At 39.9% G+C, this 17906-nt stretch overlaps 1 protein-coding gene across 3 annotated transcripts in view; it reads right to left on the reverse strand.

Moving 5' to 3' along the window:
* The window catches only part of LOC140458121 (ADP-ribosylation factor GTPase-activating protein 3-like), a 76634-nt gene that overhangs the window by 51292 nt on the left and 7436 nt on the right, over positions 1–17906 (reverse strand). For all 3 annotated transcript variants that reach the window (XM_072552222.1, XM_072552221.1, XM_072552220.1), the window contains exons 2-4: positions 8907–9025; positions 5180–5252; positions 844–975 (exon numbers count right to left, since the gene is read on the reverse strand). In XM_072552222.1, the coding sequence (XP_072408323.1) occupies positions 844–975; positions 5180–5252; positions 8907–9025 (324 nt within the window). The remainder of the gene's footprint in view (positions 1–843; positions 976–5179; positions 5253–8906; positions 9026–17906) is intronic.

Raw genomic sequence — 17906 nt, forward strand, 5'->3', positions numbered from 1 at the left:
GCTGAACTTGTAGAAGTTTCAGATTACACCACAACCAGTGTATCAGTCTAGCCTGATCATCACTTCAAAGAAACAGGCGAGGATCCTCGAAGGCACACAGGACATTCACCATAAGGGTTTCAGGGAGAGCAATGTTAACTACAAGGTTAGGTTGAAGCAGCAGAGGTTTTTCTCCTTGGAACAAAGTTGATTCAGAGGAAATTTTATACAAGTGTACATTGTTCTGACAAGTTAAGGTGAGGTAGAACAAAAAAAAATTCCTGAAGGAGGGTTCCGGCCCAAAACGTTGATTTTTCTGCTCCTCGGATGCTGCCTGACCTGCTGTCCTTGTCCAGCAACACACCGTCAACTATAACAAAGAAAAGCTGTTTCCACTGATTGATGGTATAAAGATGACAGGACACAGATTTCAGGGTTTGCACAAGAGATGCAGGAGGATGGGAGGAAGAATTTAATTTAAGCAGTGAGTAGTAATAACCTGAATTGCTCTGCCTATGAGGCTGTGTAAGTGCAGACAATGACTTTAAGGTAAAATTGGTGGGCACGTTAGGGAAATGAATGTGCAGGGTTACGGAGATACAGTAGGGAATAGGACTAACAGGTCTGCTCTACTCAGAACTATCACGGACTCAATGGGCTAAGTGGCTTTCTTTGGTCTTGGAATGACTGTCAGAAAAGCAAAGTACCAAGCACGCAAAAGAAAATAATGATATGATGATAGCATACCAGGTCACCTCTTTAGCTTAAATGCCTAAGATAATTATCCTATTATTACTGATCCTATCTAATTTTCCTGATTTAAAATAACTTTATATAAAATTTCAGTCAATTTTTTTAGCTTACCCTGGTCCCATATTTTCGAGTTGCAGCAACCGCCAGTGACCTGAGCTTCTCTCTATAAAGTTGGGCAGCACGGCTGTTGTATTTTGCATTCGTGTCATTGGTGTTGCAACCATGTTGACGGAAGAAAGCATTCTAATGAAAAGACAGAATGATCTACACATAAAGATGCAAAGTAAAGAAAATATGGATTTTATTTGCCACTGTACTTGAATGGACACAACACTAATACCTCCTAGAATCGTTGAGAATGCAAGCTACGTGCTGAGCTTGCGAAGGCAAAATGATTCCCGCTAACTTGAAGTTTACAGCACTTTGTATTGCACAGTGGGGTTATAACTGAGGAGTGTGATTAGAGTGCTCACAGTTGGACTTTTGTTTTCCTCTATGCTCGTGGGATGTGGTATCGTTGGCCGGCATTTATTGCACATCCCTAGTTGCCCTTGAGAAGGTGGTAGTGAGCTGCCTTCTTGAACAGATGCAGTGTTGGAGATAGATATACAATGCCATTAAGGAAGGAATTTCAGGACTTTGACTCAGTGAAAATGAAGGAACAGCAATATATTTTCAAGTCAGGATGGGGAGTGGTTTGGAGAGGAACTTGCACGTGGTGATGTTTCCATGTATCTGATGTCTTTGTCTTTCAGTTGTAAGTAGTTGTGGGTTTTGAAGGTGCTATCTGAGGATCTTGGCTGAAGTTCTGCAGTGCATCTTGTAGATCTAGTGTTATTGGAATTGCATTCATCTACACAAAGGGAGAGTATTACATCACACTCCTAACTTGTGCCTTGCACATGGCGGTCAGGCTCTGGGGAGCCAGGAGGCAAGTTACTTGCTGCAATATCCCTAGGCTCTGACCAGTATTGGTAACATCTTTGTATGTCGAGGAATGATGGTTAGATTGTCGCTTATTGGAGAAGGTCATTGTTATTTGTTACACAATGTTGCTGGTTACTCGTCAGCCCAAGCCTGGATATTGTCCAGGTGTTGTTGCATTTAAATAAAGACTGTTCCAGTATCTGAGGAGTTGCAAATGACGCTGAACGTTGTGCAATCATTGGCGAGCATCCCTACTTCTGACCTTATAATGGAGGCAAGGCCATTAATGAAGCAGCTGAAGCTGATTGGGCCAAGGACACCATTCTGAGGAAAACCTGCAAAGGTGTCCTGCAGCTGAGATGACTGACCTCCAACAACCACATCCATCTTCCTACGTGCTAGGTACAGCTCCAACCAGAAAAGAGTTTGCCTTCTGGTTCAGTTTTGCTCGGGTTCCTTGATGTTACATTCAGTCGAATGCAGGCTTGATTTCAAGGACTGCCTCTTTTACCTCACCTCTGGAATTCAGATCTTTTGTCCATGTTTGAACCAAGGCGATAATGACGTCAGGAACGGAGTGCCTGGCAGAACCCAAACTGGGCGCCATTGAACAGGTTGCTGCAAAGCATGTGCTGCTTGATAGCATTGTTGATGACACCTTCTCGCACTTTACTGATGAGAGTGCAGCGATGGGAGAGTAGCTGGCCCATTTCAACATTTCAATTTATCCTGCTTGGTGTGCCTGGGCACATTGTCTGGTAGACACCAGTGTTGTAGCTGCACTGGAACAGATTGCCTAGGAAAGCGGCAAGTTATAGAGCACAAATCTTCAGTACCAACACCAGAATGTTGTCAGGTCCATAGCTTTTGCAGCATCCATTGCCTCCAACCATTTCTTGACATCACATGGGAGTGAATCAAACTGGCTGAAGATTGTTGCAAATAGTTCAGCTTTATCCTTTGCACTTATGTGCTGGGCTCTTCGATCATTGAGGATGGGAATGTTTGTAGATCCTCCTCCTCTCGTAGGTTAATTGTCCATTACCATTCATGACTGAATGTGGCAAGACTACAGAGTTTAGATCTAACCTGTTGGTTTGGGATGACTTAACTCTATCTATCACTTGCTGCTTATGCTGTTTGGCATGCCAATAGGTCTGTTTGGTGGCTTCAACAAGTTGACGTGTCATTGTTAGGTATCCCTGGTGTTGTTCGTTGCATACTGTCTGCACTCTCCATTGAACCAGGTGTGACTCCCTGACTTGATGGTAAATGTTTCAGTGGAGACATGCTGAAACATAGGTTTGCAGATTGTGATGATATTGATGGCCCGCAATGCTTCATGGATGCCCAGTTGAGTTGCTGGATTTGTTCAAAGTCTGTCCCATTTAGCATAGTCATAGTACTGTACAAAATGATGAAGGATATTGTCCAAAGGCTGGACTTCGTCTTCATGAGAATAGTCAGTGGTCACTCTTACAAATAATGTCATGGATGTATTGGAGCAGGCAGATCAGTTAGGTTGAGGTCAAGCATGATTTTCTTTTCCCACCCCCTCATTGCTTTCTTCACCACCTGTCGCAGACCTAACCTAGCAGCTATACCTATTAGGATCCAATTTACTGCTAGGCCATTCTTGGTGGTGCACATTAAAGATCCCCACCCAGAGTACATTTGCGCCCCTGATATGCTCACAGTGTCCTTCAAGTGCTGTTCAACATGGAGGAGTCTGATTGGGGCGGGGGGGGGCGGAGGAGAAGAGGCGGAAATAGCACATGGTAATCAGCAAAGGTTTTCTTGTCCATGTTTACCGGATGCCACAAGACTTCACGGGGTGTAGAAACAATGTTGAGGACTCCCAAGGCAACTCCCTTTCAACTGTGCCACCGCTTCTGCTGCCAGCTGGACATAACCTACCCAGAGATGGCATCTGGGACATTTCCTGTATGGTGTGATTCTGTGTGTATAACTATGTCAGGCTGTTGCTTCACTAGTCTGAGACACTCCCAATTTTGGCACTAACCCCACATTGTAAGGAGGACTTTGCAGGGTCAACAGGGCTGGGTTTGCTGTTGTTTCCAGTGCCTAGTTCAATGCTGGATGGCACAACAAGTTTCTTTGTCGAGAGCTTGTAGCAATTGACACAGAGTGGCATGCACGGCCAATTCAGAGGGCAGTCGAGAGTCAACTATGCTGCTGTGTGTCTGGAGTCACATGTAAGCATGAGGTGGTGAGGATGGTAGGTTTCCTTCCTTGCAGGACATTTACTGAACCAGATGGACTTTTCCTGACAATTGACAATGGTTTCATCAATATCACTGGATTCTTAATTCCAGATTTTAAAAAAATATATAGAATTCAAATTCCACTATCTGCTTTGGCAGGATTCAAATCCAGATCCCCAGAACATTTAGTCCAGAAATTTCTGGACTAATTGTCTAGCAGTAACTCCATTAGGCAATCACATCGCCGATTCCATTATGCAAGTTAGTTATTTATCAAACTCTTATCACAATTTTTACACCATAGCCATTTCTTTTCTATTTACTTTGTTATTTATTTGCTCATGGAACAGTCAATTAAATTGCCCGTAGTGTTAGGTAAAGGGGTAAATGTAGGGGAATGGGTGGGTTGCGCTTCGGCGGGTCGGTGTGGACTTGTTGGGCCGAAGGGCCTTTTTCTACACTGTAAATAAGCTAATCTAATCTAATCTAATCTAATTGCAGAATACACAGTGCCATAATTTGCATTTTGGTGGCCCATACAAGAGAAATGAAAGGTGTGTAAATATGGTGTGTGAAAACATTGTAAAACAATTCAATTTTGTTATTTCTGATTTGTTAATTCCTGGGTTGCATCTAGAGAGACTACTGTCAGCTAGAAAACACTCAAGTCAAGTTACAGTTGGAGATCTATCATGGGCAGCTGTAGAGATAGCAGTTTCAAATAATGAATGCAGAATATCACACTAGAACGACACAATATTGAAGATATTGTCTTAAGTATGATTTTATCCCCTCTTAAGCATTTTAGTATTAATAAATTAAGTACTACGACAATAATATTACTTCAGAAAGTAATTACATTGCATAAGGGATTGCACTAGGCATTTTTAAAAACTTTCCATATCATAAATATTCTGCAGAAATTCTTCACGTGATAACACACACATGTATGCTTTTCATAATTTACACTGGTCACAGTACATTCAAGGAAGTGTAATTTAAGATTTCTGCCACCTTCTCGACTGAAATTAAGTGCTTCCAATGTGATTCAGGGACTTGAGCTGATTTATCTTTTGTGATGGGTATTGTTGTACCCAAGATACCTCATACATCTTCCTTGTGCTACTGTTATAGCCTTACTATAGTGGAAAGAAAATTAGGCTTATGTTAACCTTTTGTAAAATATAAGCCTCCAAAACCAGAGTACAAAAATTCACAAAACAGATATCAACCGGCAGTTAACTAATTAGAATACAAGTTTTGAAAAGGTGACAATTATTTATTATTTTACTTACAGCATTTGCATTTCCACCAAGTTGCATAGATCTTAGCTGAAACCAGGACCAATTAGAATCCAGTTCTGTAGATCTGTAAGATTAAATAATAGTTTTGAAAAATTAAAGGAAAGTAGCCCAACACGCTGCAAAGTGGCTTCCATTTATAGTTTGTTTAAAAATCACCAGTGGTCATTGCATTTTAATACTTAGTCTATTTTCTAAATTATATTCCCTCATCTTGGTTAGTTCCATAAAAATCACCAGCACAAATGACACAAAGAAAAAGGATTCAACATTCAGATAAAAATCAAAAGTCTGCAAATTATAGCAAAGTGTTGGAGACATACAGCATCAATGGATCGACAAGTCAATGTTTCACATATAACTCTTCATATCCATGCTGAGTAATGGTGGGGAGTGTTTCCTGCTACTTCATTCCTCCAGAACACTGGAACCTATCTAATTTTGTGAGCAGTTTTGTTTCAATTTTGGCCCTATTTATCCCCTACTTCAGCTATCAACATGCTCTCCATTTCGCTAATTTCTAATTATACCCTTCTTTTCTTTTTATCAAATTACAGATCATTGCACCAACATTTCACATTTTCCTCTTTTCAACTTTTGTTCTCAAACTGACTTTAATGTTTCAGCATAGAGTCATAGAGATGTACAGCATGGAAACGGACCCTTCGGTCCAACCCATCCATGCCGACCATATATCCCAACCCAATCTAGTCCAACCTGCCAGCTCCCGGCCCATATCCCTCCAAACTGTTCCTATTCATATACCCATCCAAATGCCTCTTAAATGTTGCAATTGTACCAGCCTCCACCACATCCTCTGGCAGCTCAATCCATAAACGTACCATCCTCTGCATGAAAAAGTTGCATAGTTTAAATGAAAATTACGAATTCATTCAGAACCACAAACTGTTTCCTTCAGCACATATGACTTGATCCTGGGATACTTTCTTTCACTTATGCAATCTCATCCTCCAGTGACCTCATAGAATATTACAGTGCAGTACAGGCCTTTTGGCCCTCGATGGTTCCACAGGTTGGTGCAACAATCTGAAGCCTATCTATCCTACAATATTCCATTTTGATCCATATATTTATCCAGTGACCACTTAAATGCCCTTAAAGTTGGCATTTGCAGGCATGCGTCCCATGTCCCTACTACTGTGTAAAGAAACTAACTCGGACATCTATCATCCCTAAATTTAAAGCTATGTCCCCTCCTGCTAGCCATCTCCACCTAAGGAAAAAGGCTCTCACTCCCCACCCCATCCCTATAATGTGGTGACCAGAACTGTATGCAGTACTCCAAGTGCGGCCACACTAGAGTTTTGTACAGCTGCAGCATGACCTTGTGGCTCCGAAGGTCAATTCCTCCACCAATAAAAGCTAACACACTGTACGCATTTTAAACAACACTACCAACCTGGGTGGCAACTTTCAGGGATCTATGTACATGGACACCTAGCTCTCTCTGCTCATCTACACTACCAAGAATCTTGCAATTAGCCCAGTACTCTGCATTCCTATTGCTCCTTCCAAAGTGAATCACCTTACCCTTTTCTATATTAAATTCCATTTACCACTTCTCAGCCCAACTCTGCAGCTTATCTATGTCCCTCTAACCTGCAACATCCTTCAGTACTATCCACAATTCCACCGACCTTAGCGTCATCCCTCTATGCCCTCATCAAGGTCATTTATAAAAATGACAAACAGCAGTAACCCTAAACAGATCCTTGTAGTGCACCCATAGTAACTGAACTCCAAGATGAACATTTCCCATCAACCACCACCCTGTCTTCTTTGAACTAGCCAATTTCAGGACCCAAACCGCTAAATCACCCTCAATCCCATGCCTCCATGTTTTGTGTAACAGCCTACCACAGGGAACCTCATCAAACGCTTTACTGAAATCCATACAAAGCACATCAACTGCTTTACCTTCATTCACCTGTTCGGTCACCATTTCAAAAAGAACTCAATAAGGATTGTGAGGCATGACCTACCCTTCATAAAACAGTGTTCACTATCCCTAATCAACATATTCCTCTCTAGATGATTATAAATCCTCTCTCTCAAACTTTTCCAACACTTTACCCACAACCGAAGTAAGGCTCACTGGTCAATAATTACCAGGGTTGTCTCTACTCCCCTTTTTAAACAAGGAGACATTTGCTGTCCTCCAGTCTTCTGGCACTATTCCTGGAGAAAATGAGGACAAAGATCAAAGCCAAAGGAAATTGGGTCTGCAATTTCCTCCTGGCTTCCCAGAGAATCCTCTGATAAATCCCATCTGGCCCAGGGAACTTATCTATTTTCACACTTTCCAGAATTACTAACACTCCTTCCTTGTAAACCTCAATCCCGTCTAGTCTAGTAGCCTGCATCTCAGTATTTTCCTCGTCTTTTCCCAGTATGAATACCGCCAAAAAATATTCATTTAACACTTCCCGTATCTCCTCGGACTCAACGAACAACTTCCCATTACTGTCCTCCATCATACAATAAGTAAAGCATTGGTTCACAAGCTTTTCAAACTGAGGTGTCCCTTTTTGTATGGATGAATAATCACCAGAGTTCATCTGTATACTCCTAATATGAGAAAGGAGTTGCAAGTGATATGTTTTAATAATGTATTTTAAAAAAAAGGTAGTACTGATATGGGTGTGTCTGTTTCTCACTGTAGAGTTTGGCAAAAGCCAGGGAGACGACTGCAGAGTACACTTCTGGTCACCGCTTACTCATTCTTGATTATGATGCTCACCAGCAGGTCAGTACTGCATGCATCTACAGACACTACTCAAACTACTAGAGTAAACCTATAGTTACATGGCAAGATGGTGGCACTGGTGTGTGTGTGTGTGTGTGTGTGTGTGTGTGTGTGTGTGTGTGGGGGGGGGGGGGGGGGAAGAAGAGAGAAGCGGGGGGAAAGAGAGAAAAAGAGACACCTCTGGTCCAGTAATCCAGAGGCAAACTAATGCTTTGGTTTCTATTACCATGATGGCAGCTAGAGAAATTTTACTGCAATTAATTGATGTGGAATATAACTCCAGTGACCATGAACTGTTAGAATAAAAACATCTGATTAATTCATGTGGCCAGATTTTCCAAGCAGCAGCAGCAATCACATTCAGTGGAGTATAATAAAGGATGGGTTAAATGTGAATACTTAAAAACAATGTGTGAAACTACATTGTAAGACAACCAGATTTTGTTATTTTTGATTTGTTAATTCCTGTGTTACTTCTAAAGAGATCCTGGGATGCATAAATATGCATACAGGTAAGGGTAGGCTGCATCCCATCCCTACCTGGTCTGATCTACAGATGACACCAGATCCACAGCAGTGTACTTAACTCTTAGCTACTCTCTGGAATGCTAGCAAGTCAATGAATTCAAGTGCAACGTTGAATGGGCAACAAATGCTGGCCTCGCACTGACATCCATATACCACGAATGAAAGAACATTTACTTTGTCCAATGAATCTCCACCTCAAATCAAACGATTTGCATAATATTTCAATGTTATATTGTAGTCATCTTTGCTTGAGGTTGTCAACTGAACATATCTTAAAACAGGTCATTTTTTAAAAAAAAGTAATTAAGCAAATATGATATTTCCATGAATGCAAGAAATAACCAACCTAAAAGATTGTTAAAAAGGTTAAACTCATTCTTTATATTTCATACACTCTGTACATTGCTTTCCTAGAAGGTATGGTACCTGATAAAACTCAAGTGAACACCAAGTGATCGATGCGTCCCCGAACAGTCAATACAGAGAAAGACGCCATAGGTTATACTCGCCCAGGTTGGGTTCTTGGCTGAACAGTCAAAGCAAGTCTGAAAAATTAAAAGTTAAAACAGTCAACACAAGCCACTACTCATTTCTTGTGTACCTTAATCACTCCTGGAAAACATTTAAACAAACTCTCAGACCAATGTTCCCATAAATAGAAACTAGATCAACAAGTAATCTAATCCAATCTAATAGCTGAGATCATTCTGATTCCTCCAAGACTAGAAAAATTTTGTTGATTTGAAAGATCATCATTTAAATTAGAATTTAATCTCTAACCTCTTGTTTGACTGAAATTTAATTAACACAATTACATTTTGTGTCAATACTTACCAATTCATGGATAAATTCCTGTATCCTAGGAAACATTAGGTGTGAAATGAGAAATTGGCATTCAGTAAGAAATTTAACCTAAGGTTTTAGTTGATGTAAAGCAGAAAGAGCGCAAGTATTAAGAGGTGAGATCCAGAGTGTAGGCCTCGGACTCAACACACACAGCTTGATGATGAAAAAAAAGAGAAATCAATCACATGCTAGGAGTCATTAAATTTACAAAGGGACAGGTGTTTCTAATTCTTCACCTGCAGTTTTCTAAGGTGATGGGCCAGATTTTCTGAGTAGTGCCAATCACATTCAGATTGCCACTCCACCCTTACTTTTTTTTGTTATGACAGAGCTCCATATTTCTGACAGGAGATTCTGACCATGCTCCCTCAGAAATACAGTCCTGAAGAAGGGGTACACCCAAAACGTTGACTTCTGCACCTCCTGATGCTACCTGGCTTACTGTGTATTTCCAGCCTCCTGCCAGTCTTCTTCAGAAATGTACAGCATACCTGAAATCCACCAGGTCCTTTGTAGTAGAGGATAATTGGGGAAAGTCAAGACACATCTTTATCACAACCGTATTCTATAATTTAAGAGTTCATCGGCATAGACAGCCACGTTAACAGCGCCATTGAAAGGGTAACAATGTAAGATAAGAGGGTTAGGTCAGGGGAAGGATGTTGTCTGAGGAGGGGGAGCAGGCAAGGAATCCAGTTTAGATTCTCAACAGGAATATAGCAGGACCCTCCAAGTTCTCACATTTAAATGGATTCATTTGGAGGGCGTGAGGTTCAGAGTTTTGCCAACTGGAATCTTCAACATCCCATGCCATACCCTTGACGTCTGTTACAATGGGGATTCCATAGGTTCCTGGGGCACAAATTCCATTTATGTTGCAGAAACAACTATCTGGCCATCAGCAATCCAGGCCACTATTTCTGGCTTCTCTAAATTTCCCCTCAGTTTGCTTGATACGGAGATAGAGTCTAAAGTTTTTCCAAGACGTGTCACTTTAGAATTACATTGTAGAAACCCTCAATAACATGGCACATTGATTTGTACTCCTTGCTCTTTGGGAAATATCTGGCATGTACTCAATACTTCTCCCAATATTTAACCCATTATCAATAACAAATCTGACACTTACCATTATGTAATACGTGCACCAACAGATTAGGCTGTCAGAAAATACCAAAATGAAACTTTATAACACTGATGAAAATTTAATCAAAATAAAAACAGCAGAGAGTATATAATCTTAAGGAGGAGGGAGGGAAGGAAGGGTTGAAGGAGGAGGAAAGAGGAAGAGAATGCTGTCACTATGTAACACACCTCTGATGGATTAGCAAGAGTGGACCAAATTCACTCATAAGTCTGACTCTTTTTGGGATATCATGCTCAAATTATGAGAACTGGTTTTATTTCATGCAGTTGTTTCAAGCCCAGGGCAGTTATTATTTCACAATTATATATTCTGATATATTCTTGGTTAATTTTACTTCACTCATTCACAAAATCAAATCTGAAATGTAGCAGAATCTCATATCACAGGAATCCATGCATTCTTGTGGCACTTTCTCCAATAGCTTTATACAGTATTTATTAACTGAGAACTCACTTAAAGACATTATGAAGCCATCCTTACTGTATAATCAGTCTCCCTTGTGTAGGAAAGATGTTACCAAACTTGAAAGGGTTCAGAAAAGATTTACAAAGATGTTGCCAGGATCGGAGGCTTTGAGTTAAAGGTAGAGACTGAATAGGCTGCAGCATTTTTCCGAGGAGAAAGTGAGGACTACAGATGCTGGAGATCAGAGCTGAAAATGTGGTTCATGCCCGAAACGTCGATTCTCCTGCTCCTTGGATGCTGTCTGACCTGCTGCGCTTTTCCAGCAACACATTTTCAGCTGCAGCATTTTTCCCCCTGGAGTGTTGAAGGCTGAGGGGGTAATCTTATAGGGGTTTGTAAAATGAGGCATAAATAGGGTGAATAGCCATGGTCTATTTCCCAACACAGGGAAGGGTTTAGGTTTATGATAAGTGGGAAAGATTTAAAAAGGGATCTGAGGAACAGCTTTTTCACACAGGGGGTCAATGGAGGTACTGGAGGTGTTAAAAGGCATCTGGATGTGTACATGAACATGATGTGTTTCGAAGGATATGGGTCAAATGCTGGCAAATGAGACTAGATCAGTTTAGGATTCTGGATTAGTGGTGCTGGAAGAGCACAGCAGTTCAGGCAGCATCCAAGGTTTAGGATGTCTGGTTGGCACAGATGAGCTGGGACAAAGGGTCTGTTATGACTCTAAGTCAGAACTGCCCATTTTTGTTATAATAAGTATCTCTGCAACATAGTTCTGTTGAATCTAATATAGATTGCAAGTTAACAATTACAAATCCCACAATTTCCTTGTTGTGTCTGTCTAGACCATGCTCTTTCACCTGTGCATTTATGTGATCTGTCAAAACTATTCTGGACATGATAGTGGTTTTCACTCTAAAGGTCTACCTTTGCCAGGAGTCACCTACAAGGGGAAATAATCCTTCAAGTTCTCCATTACATTGATTAGTTTAATACCTCTGTAATAACACTATAATCTCAACTAGAATGATGACAAAAGAGGATCATTCTTATAGTTATAGACAGAAAAGAACCTGATCAGCATGGGTTTAATCATGCTGGAAATATAGGTATATGCAAAAGTATTGCTAGCTGATGTAGAGCAAATGGGGTCTCAAATTCTGATCCATTAAATAAAAGTCGGATTTATTCCTTTTTATAAAATGCGAAGTGATGGATTTGCAGTGAAAGTTAACACGTATAAATATCAGATTTTGCACTTTGGGAAGAACAAGAGGACTCAATCAATTGACAGTTACACTGGACAACATTTTACAAGGACTACAGAACTGAGCACAACCAAGAGGTTCAAATACATAAACCTTTCAAAATTTCCTCTTTTAAGACTTCCATTGGAACCTACATCTTTGACCAAGCTTTTTTTTGTTTGCTCAAATATAGCCTTGTAGCTCAGTGTCAAATTTAGCTCAACAACATTCTTGTAAAGCACCTTAGGAGGTTTGTTAGAGGTGCTACAGAAATAAAAGTTAGTTTTTAGGGGTCCTGCATTTGGAAAGATGCTATGGCCAAAAAGAATGCTGAAGAGATTTATTACTATAAATGTTTGAAAGGCTTTAGCTACCAGAATTGACTGAAGAAACTGGAGTCCTTTCAAGAAAGCAATGAAGATCAAGTGAAGATGAGATAAGAGTTGTTCAAAATGAATAGACACAGATAGTGAAAATGGGGAAAGATTATTTCCAATGATCAGGAAAGGGAAGGCAGAACATTTTCTGTTTGTAGTAGCTGCAGATATAGCATACCAGAAAAGCTTTTGAAAAGATTGTGCATAAATATTTTGGAAAGAAAATTTATTGTATACAGGGAAAAGGAAGAGAAATTGAACTACATGGGGTACTCTTTCAGTGAGCTAACAAGACAATGAATTGAATACTCTCCTGGTGTTGTAACATTCTATTTTAATGGTAGCCATTATATATGACAAACTTAGCTACTCAGTGCTGTTTTCAGCAACAGGTGCTCTCTATTTCAAGCAACTGCTTGTTGGTGCACAAATAGCATTAGTCATGATACCTTGTATGGTATCACATGGAATACATGATACAGAGAAGTGCTGGTGAGACTTTTGAGATTAGATTAGTATGACATTGCTTTTATTCTCCCCAATGGAATTTACCCTTTCCATTTTGAATTGCACATGACACCTTCTCTGGCGAGACAGTAACCTCTGATGTTGATTCTTTTGGACAAGGCAATATTGATGGCAATATTGATGGACAGTTCATGCTAAATCCATATAGATATTTAAAATCAGATCATCTGTCAGTATCAACTGATAACATAGTCTTGTTGATATTTCTAAAATATTATGACGCAACTTGTTCAGACAGAAAGTCCTTTAAATATGACCCAGTTGGTCAGGCTGAGCCTTAGCAAAAGACTCCAATATGCAAACAAACCATGATATATTTATTATATTTATTCCAAACCTGATCTAGAGTTGAGATTACGTCTGCATTTACAGTGCAATATATTTAAAGAACAAAGATGAAAACTTGTCATTTGCACAATAATGCTGATCACCATCAATCACTCAATTACTATATTAGTTACATAACCAATAAGACAAGAAATTTCATCTTTTTTTGAACAACAGAATGAGTTATGGGATTCAGGATTATCCCTCATCAATTTAAATATATCAAAAGAAATTTTTCCTCTCTTTAGATCTTGTGCTTTACTCTTGGACACCTCTTTCAAAGTCTCTTATAATGCTGCTTTCTAGCTCATAGTCAAATATTGGAAAGAGTGAAGTCTGCTCCAAACTCTGTTCCCTAGAAACTGATTCCATTTTTCTCCCTACAACGGTTTGGAGATTAAGTCAGTCTGTTTTCAACCTGTGTGTTACATTTGTCCTCTGGGTAAATTTCCAATCTCATTTGTGCCACCATTAACAAAACCTGTTTTCACCTTTTAACATCACCAGATATCACCATTGTCTTGGCTCATCTGCTGTTGCAACCCTTGATCACGCCTTTGTTACCTCTCAATCGGACTATGTCAATGCACCCTGGTTGATCTTCCACATTCTGCTCCCTGTAAACTTGAGATTATTCAAAACATGTTTTACCTCACATCAAATCCTATTCCCTAGGCCTGCTGACCTACATTGACTCCCTGTCAACCAATGCCTTGATATCAAAACTTTCAACCTTGCCTTGAAAATTTCTCCATGGTCTTGCACGTTCTTATCTCAATCACCTCCTCCTTTATAAAACCACACCCCACTCCTGCCCCATGTAGTTGATGGCACACTTGATAGTGCTTCATAGAAACACAGATGTTTTATTAAGTCAAAGACACATTCTATTAACAGCATTTCTATTTCTTCCACATTCTTTCTTTCTTTCCTTGTCACTTCCATCAAAATTGGGAGGTCTCGATCTACCATTAACATGCCAATTTAACCTTGATTAGGTTACAATAAATCAATTCTATTCCAATTTTGCAGATTCTCAGAAATTTTAAGTCACAGAAAGAGGGGTTTGGGCAAGGTTAAGAAACAATATTTCAATATACGAGTGCCGATTTCCAGTTAGAATGTCAAAAGTATAAAACACAAGAAACAATTAGTCAGTTTAATACAAACTAACAATAATACAAATTATATACTGGACATAGAATTCCAACTGTTTATTTTTAAATATACTCTCAAATATCCCTATTTTGAATCCTGTTTGGATTCAAAATTAATTTTAGACATGAAAAGAGCATATACTTTCAACAACAACATCTTGATTGCCCTTCACCTTAGGCAGGTCACTTTATCATTTTCAGTAAAATAGAAGTAACAAGTCTGAAATCCATTCATTGGCATCCCAATGACACAAGACCAAAGTTTTTAAATTCCAATTGCCTCATTCTGCTAACATCTTCATTTGTTTAAGCTTTTGGAACACGAGAATCAAATTACACATACATCCAATATGTGTACATAAAAACATTCAAGTGATATATCCGTATACTATCACATACCTTTCACTGAAATTCTCAACAATTGGCTTCAATTGTTGTTTTAGAACAAAAATGATCCAAAACAAGCACTTCTTCTGTTAAATTAAGTACCTTACCTACTACTGTCCAAAACTTATCATTCTCACAGAATTATATTCAAGTAACTTTTTTCCTACAGGAATATACTCTACTACAAAATAACCCAGTAAAATAAGTTCACATTATGGAGATCTAGAACATGTACAATAGTATACAGTGATTCTAAAAAAAATTAGGTGCCACAGAAAAGATTATTAGACAAGGAAAGAGCTGGCAGAATTGGAGTACCATGTATGAATGGTGGATTTGTTTGCATAAAGGAGGCAGAGTTGCTGCAAATGAAGCATCTTCACGTTGGCAGGCAGTAATTAGTGGAGTGTTGCAAAGACAGGTGCTGGAACCTCAGTTTTTACAATCATCATTCATGAATTAAATGAAGAGCCATGGAATAATGTACCGCAATTTGTTTTGGTGCAAAGTGAGGTGAAAAATAAACTGCGAGCACACAGATTGCAAAAAGATATGGACCAGGTTAAGTGAATTGGGAACAAGGTGGCAGATGGAGTATAATGCAGAAAAGTGTGAAGTTATTAACTTTGGGTCATATAGAGGTTTACAAAATTATGAGGGACACAGATAGGGTAAATTGGCAAAGTCTTTTCCCTGGGGCCGGGGAGTCCACAACTAGAGGGCATAGGTTTAGGGTGAGAGGGGAAAGATATAAAAGACACCTCAGGGGCAACTTTTTCACACAGAGGGTGGTACGTGTACGGAATGAGCTGCCAGAGGGCGTGGTGGAGGCTGGTACAATTGCAACATTTAAGAGGCATTTGGATGGTATATGAATAGGAAGGGTTTGGAAGGATATGGGCCGGATGCTGGCAGGTGGGACTAGATTGGGTTGGGATATCTGGTCAGCATGGATGAGTTGGACCGAAGGGTCTGTTTCCATACTGTACATCTCTATGACTCTATGACTACTTCAAATTGTGCGGTACTTGTAAATGTTCATGCTCATAGAATATGTGTTCCTATATTACAGGAGGAATACAGAAAGTTAGCTTAAGCAATTAGGAAGACAATATGGCTTGTGATCTCATGAATAAGTCTTGCTATAATTGTAGCAATTGTAGTCCAAAGGACTTTAGTAAGACTATGCCTAGAATACTGTGTACAATTTCTTGATCCCCATATTTAAGGAAAATGCATGTGTGCGCGAACAGATACAGTAAAAGTTCGACAATAAGAGGGCGAGTAAATGGATCTATATTCTTTTGTATATAAGAATGAGAAGCAATTTTATTGGAACATGCAGGATTCTGAGAGGGCTTGACAGAGTAGACCCTGGAAGACTATTTCATCTGTTTGAGAAATTTAAAACCTTAAAGTCGCAGGATAAAGGACTAATAATTTAGGACTGACAGTACTTAACCCTTACTCCTGCAGAGACCCTCATTAGTTTTAATGTATTTTTCTTTACTGGAATTAAGAGTTGAGATTAGGGTCAGGTGAACTTTAATTCGCTGTATGCTTTTTCTGAAAAAAGACAGGAGAATAGTTGCAGATATTTACTGTTGATGCCCAGCCTGGAAGATAATACAACATAATTACTGAAAGTTCCTCATGGTAGTCTGGTTAGATTACACGGACTACAGGGAAAAGGAGCCATTTGGATACCGAACTGGCTCAAAAGGTGGTGGGGTGGAAGGGTTGATTCTCAGACTGGAGGATGTGGCCACAAGGATTTGCGCAGGGTCCACCATTTAGATAAATGATTTGGATGTGAACATAGGAGGTATGGTTCGTAAGTTTGCAGATGAAATCAAAGTTGGAAGTGTGAGATATTAAAGAGTTAATATGCTCTACTGACCTGCAAGAAGTTGAATGCCCTGGGGGCAAGGTGGTGTGTCTTTGTCTCATAGGTGGAATTTGGGAAGTTGACACAGCCATTTCCTTGCCATTCAGGGATGATTTACATTTTCATCCAAAAATCAATAACATTGCAGTTGGAATTTGACTACTTCCCTATAGTTACAAAAAAACAACTTGCAACAGATTGGACCATCAAGGGATGATTTGCATTACATTATTTCTGGAAGTAGGATGGCCACTACATTGTCTAGATTACAGTGGTGCTGGAAAAGCACAGCAGGTCAGGCAGCATCCCAGGAGCAGAAGAATTGATGTTTCGGGCAAAAGCCCTTCATCAGAATTCCTGATGAAGGGATTTTGCCCGAAATATTGATTCTCCTGCTTCCCGGATGCTGCCTGACCTGCTGTGCCTTTCCAGCAACACTGAAATCTAGACTCTGGTTTCCAGCATCTGCAGTCCTCACTTTTGCCTAGTCACTACATTGTATCTCAAGTGGCATGTGACTATGAGGGGATAGCTGAGAGTGGTCTTGTGGGCATTACTAACTGTGATGTAAAGATTTTTGAAAAAAGGAAAGACTGTTTCCTTTGTTCAGAGAGAGACCCCCGGACATGATTCGCAAGCATGGCGAAGTGTTCAGGGTTTCTTCAAAGCTTGTACTGTACTATGCTATGCTGTGTTTAATAAATTCGGTTGCTTGTCCACAGAAGTTGGCAATTGCAGTTGCATCAAGTGTGTAAGAATCTAAAGAGTAAAAACTTAACAGGTGTAGCGGACAGCGAAGGTTACCTCAGAACAACGCAACCTTCATCAGATAGGCGAATGAGCCGAGGAGTGACAGATGGCATTTAATTTACATAAATGAGGTGCCGCATTTTGGAAAGGCAAATCAGGGCAGGACTTATTCACTTAATGGTAAGGTCCTGGGGAGTGTTGGCAAACAAAGACCTTTGCATGCAGGATCATAGTTCCTTGAAAGTGGAGTCACAGATAGATAGAATAGCGAGATTGATAGATTTCTACCTACTGACAACATCAAGGAATAGTGCAGGAAAATGGTGCTGAAGTGGCAAGTCAGTTAGGGTCTCAC

The sequence above is a fragment of the Chiloscyllium punctatum genome, chromosome 32 (genome assembly GCF_047496795.1).
Source record: "Chiloscyllium punctatum isolate Juve2018m chromosome 32, sChiPun1.3, whole genome shotgun sequence".
In the NCBI taxonomy this organism is placed as follows: Eukaryota; Metazoa; Chordata; class Chondrichthyes; order Orectolobiformes; family Hemiscylliidae; genus Chiloscyllium; species Chiloscyllium punctatum.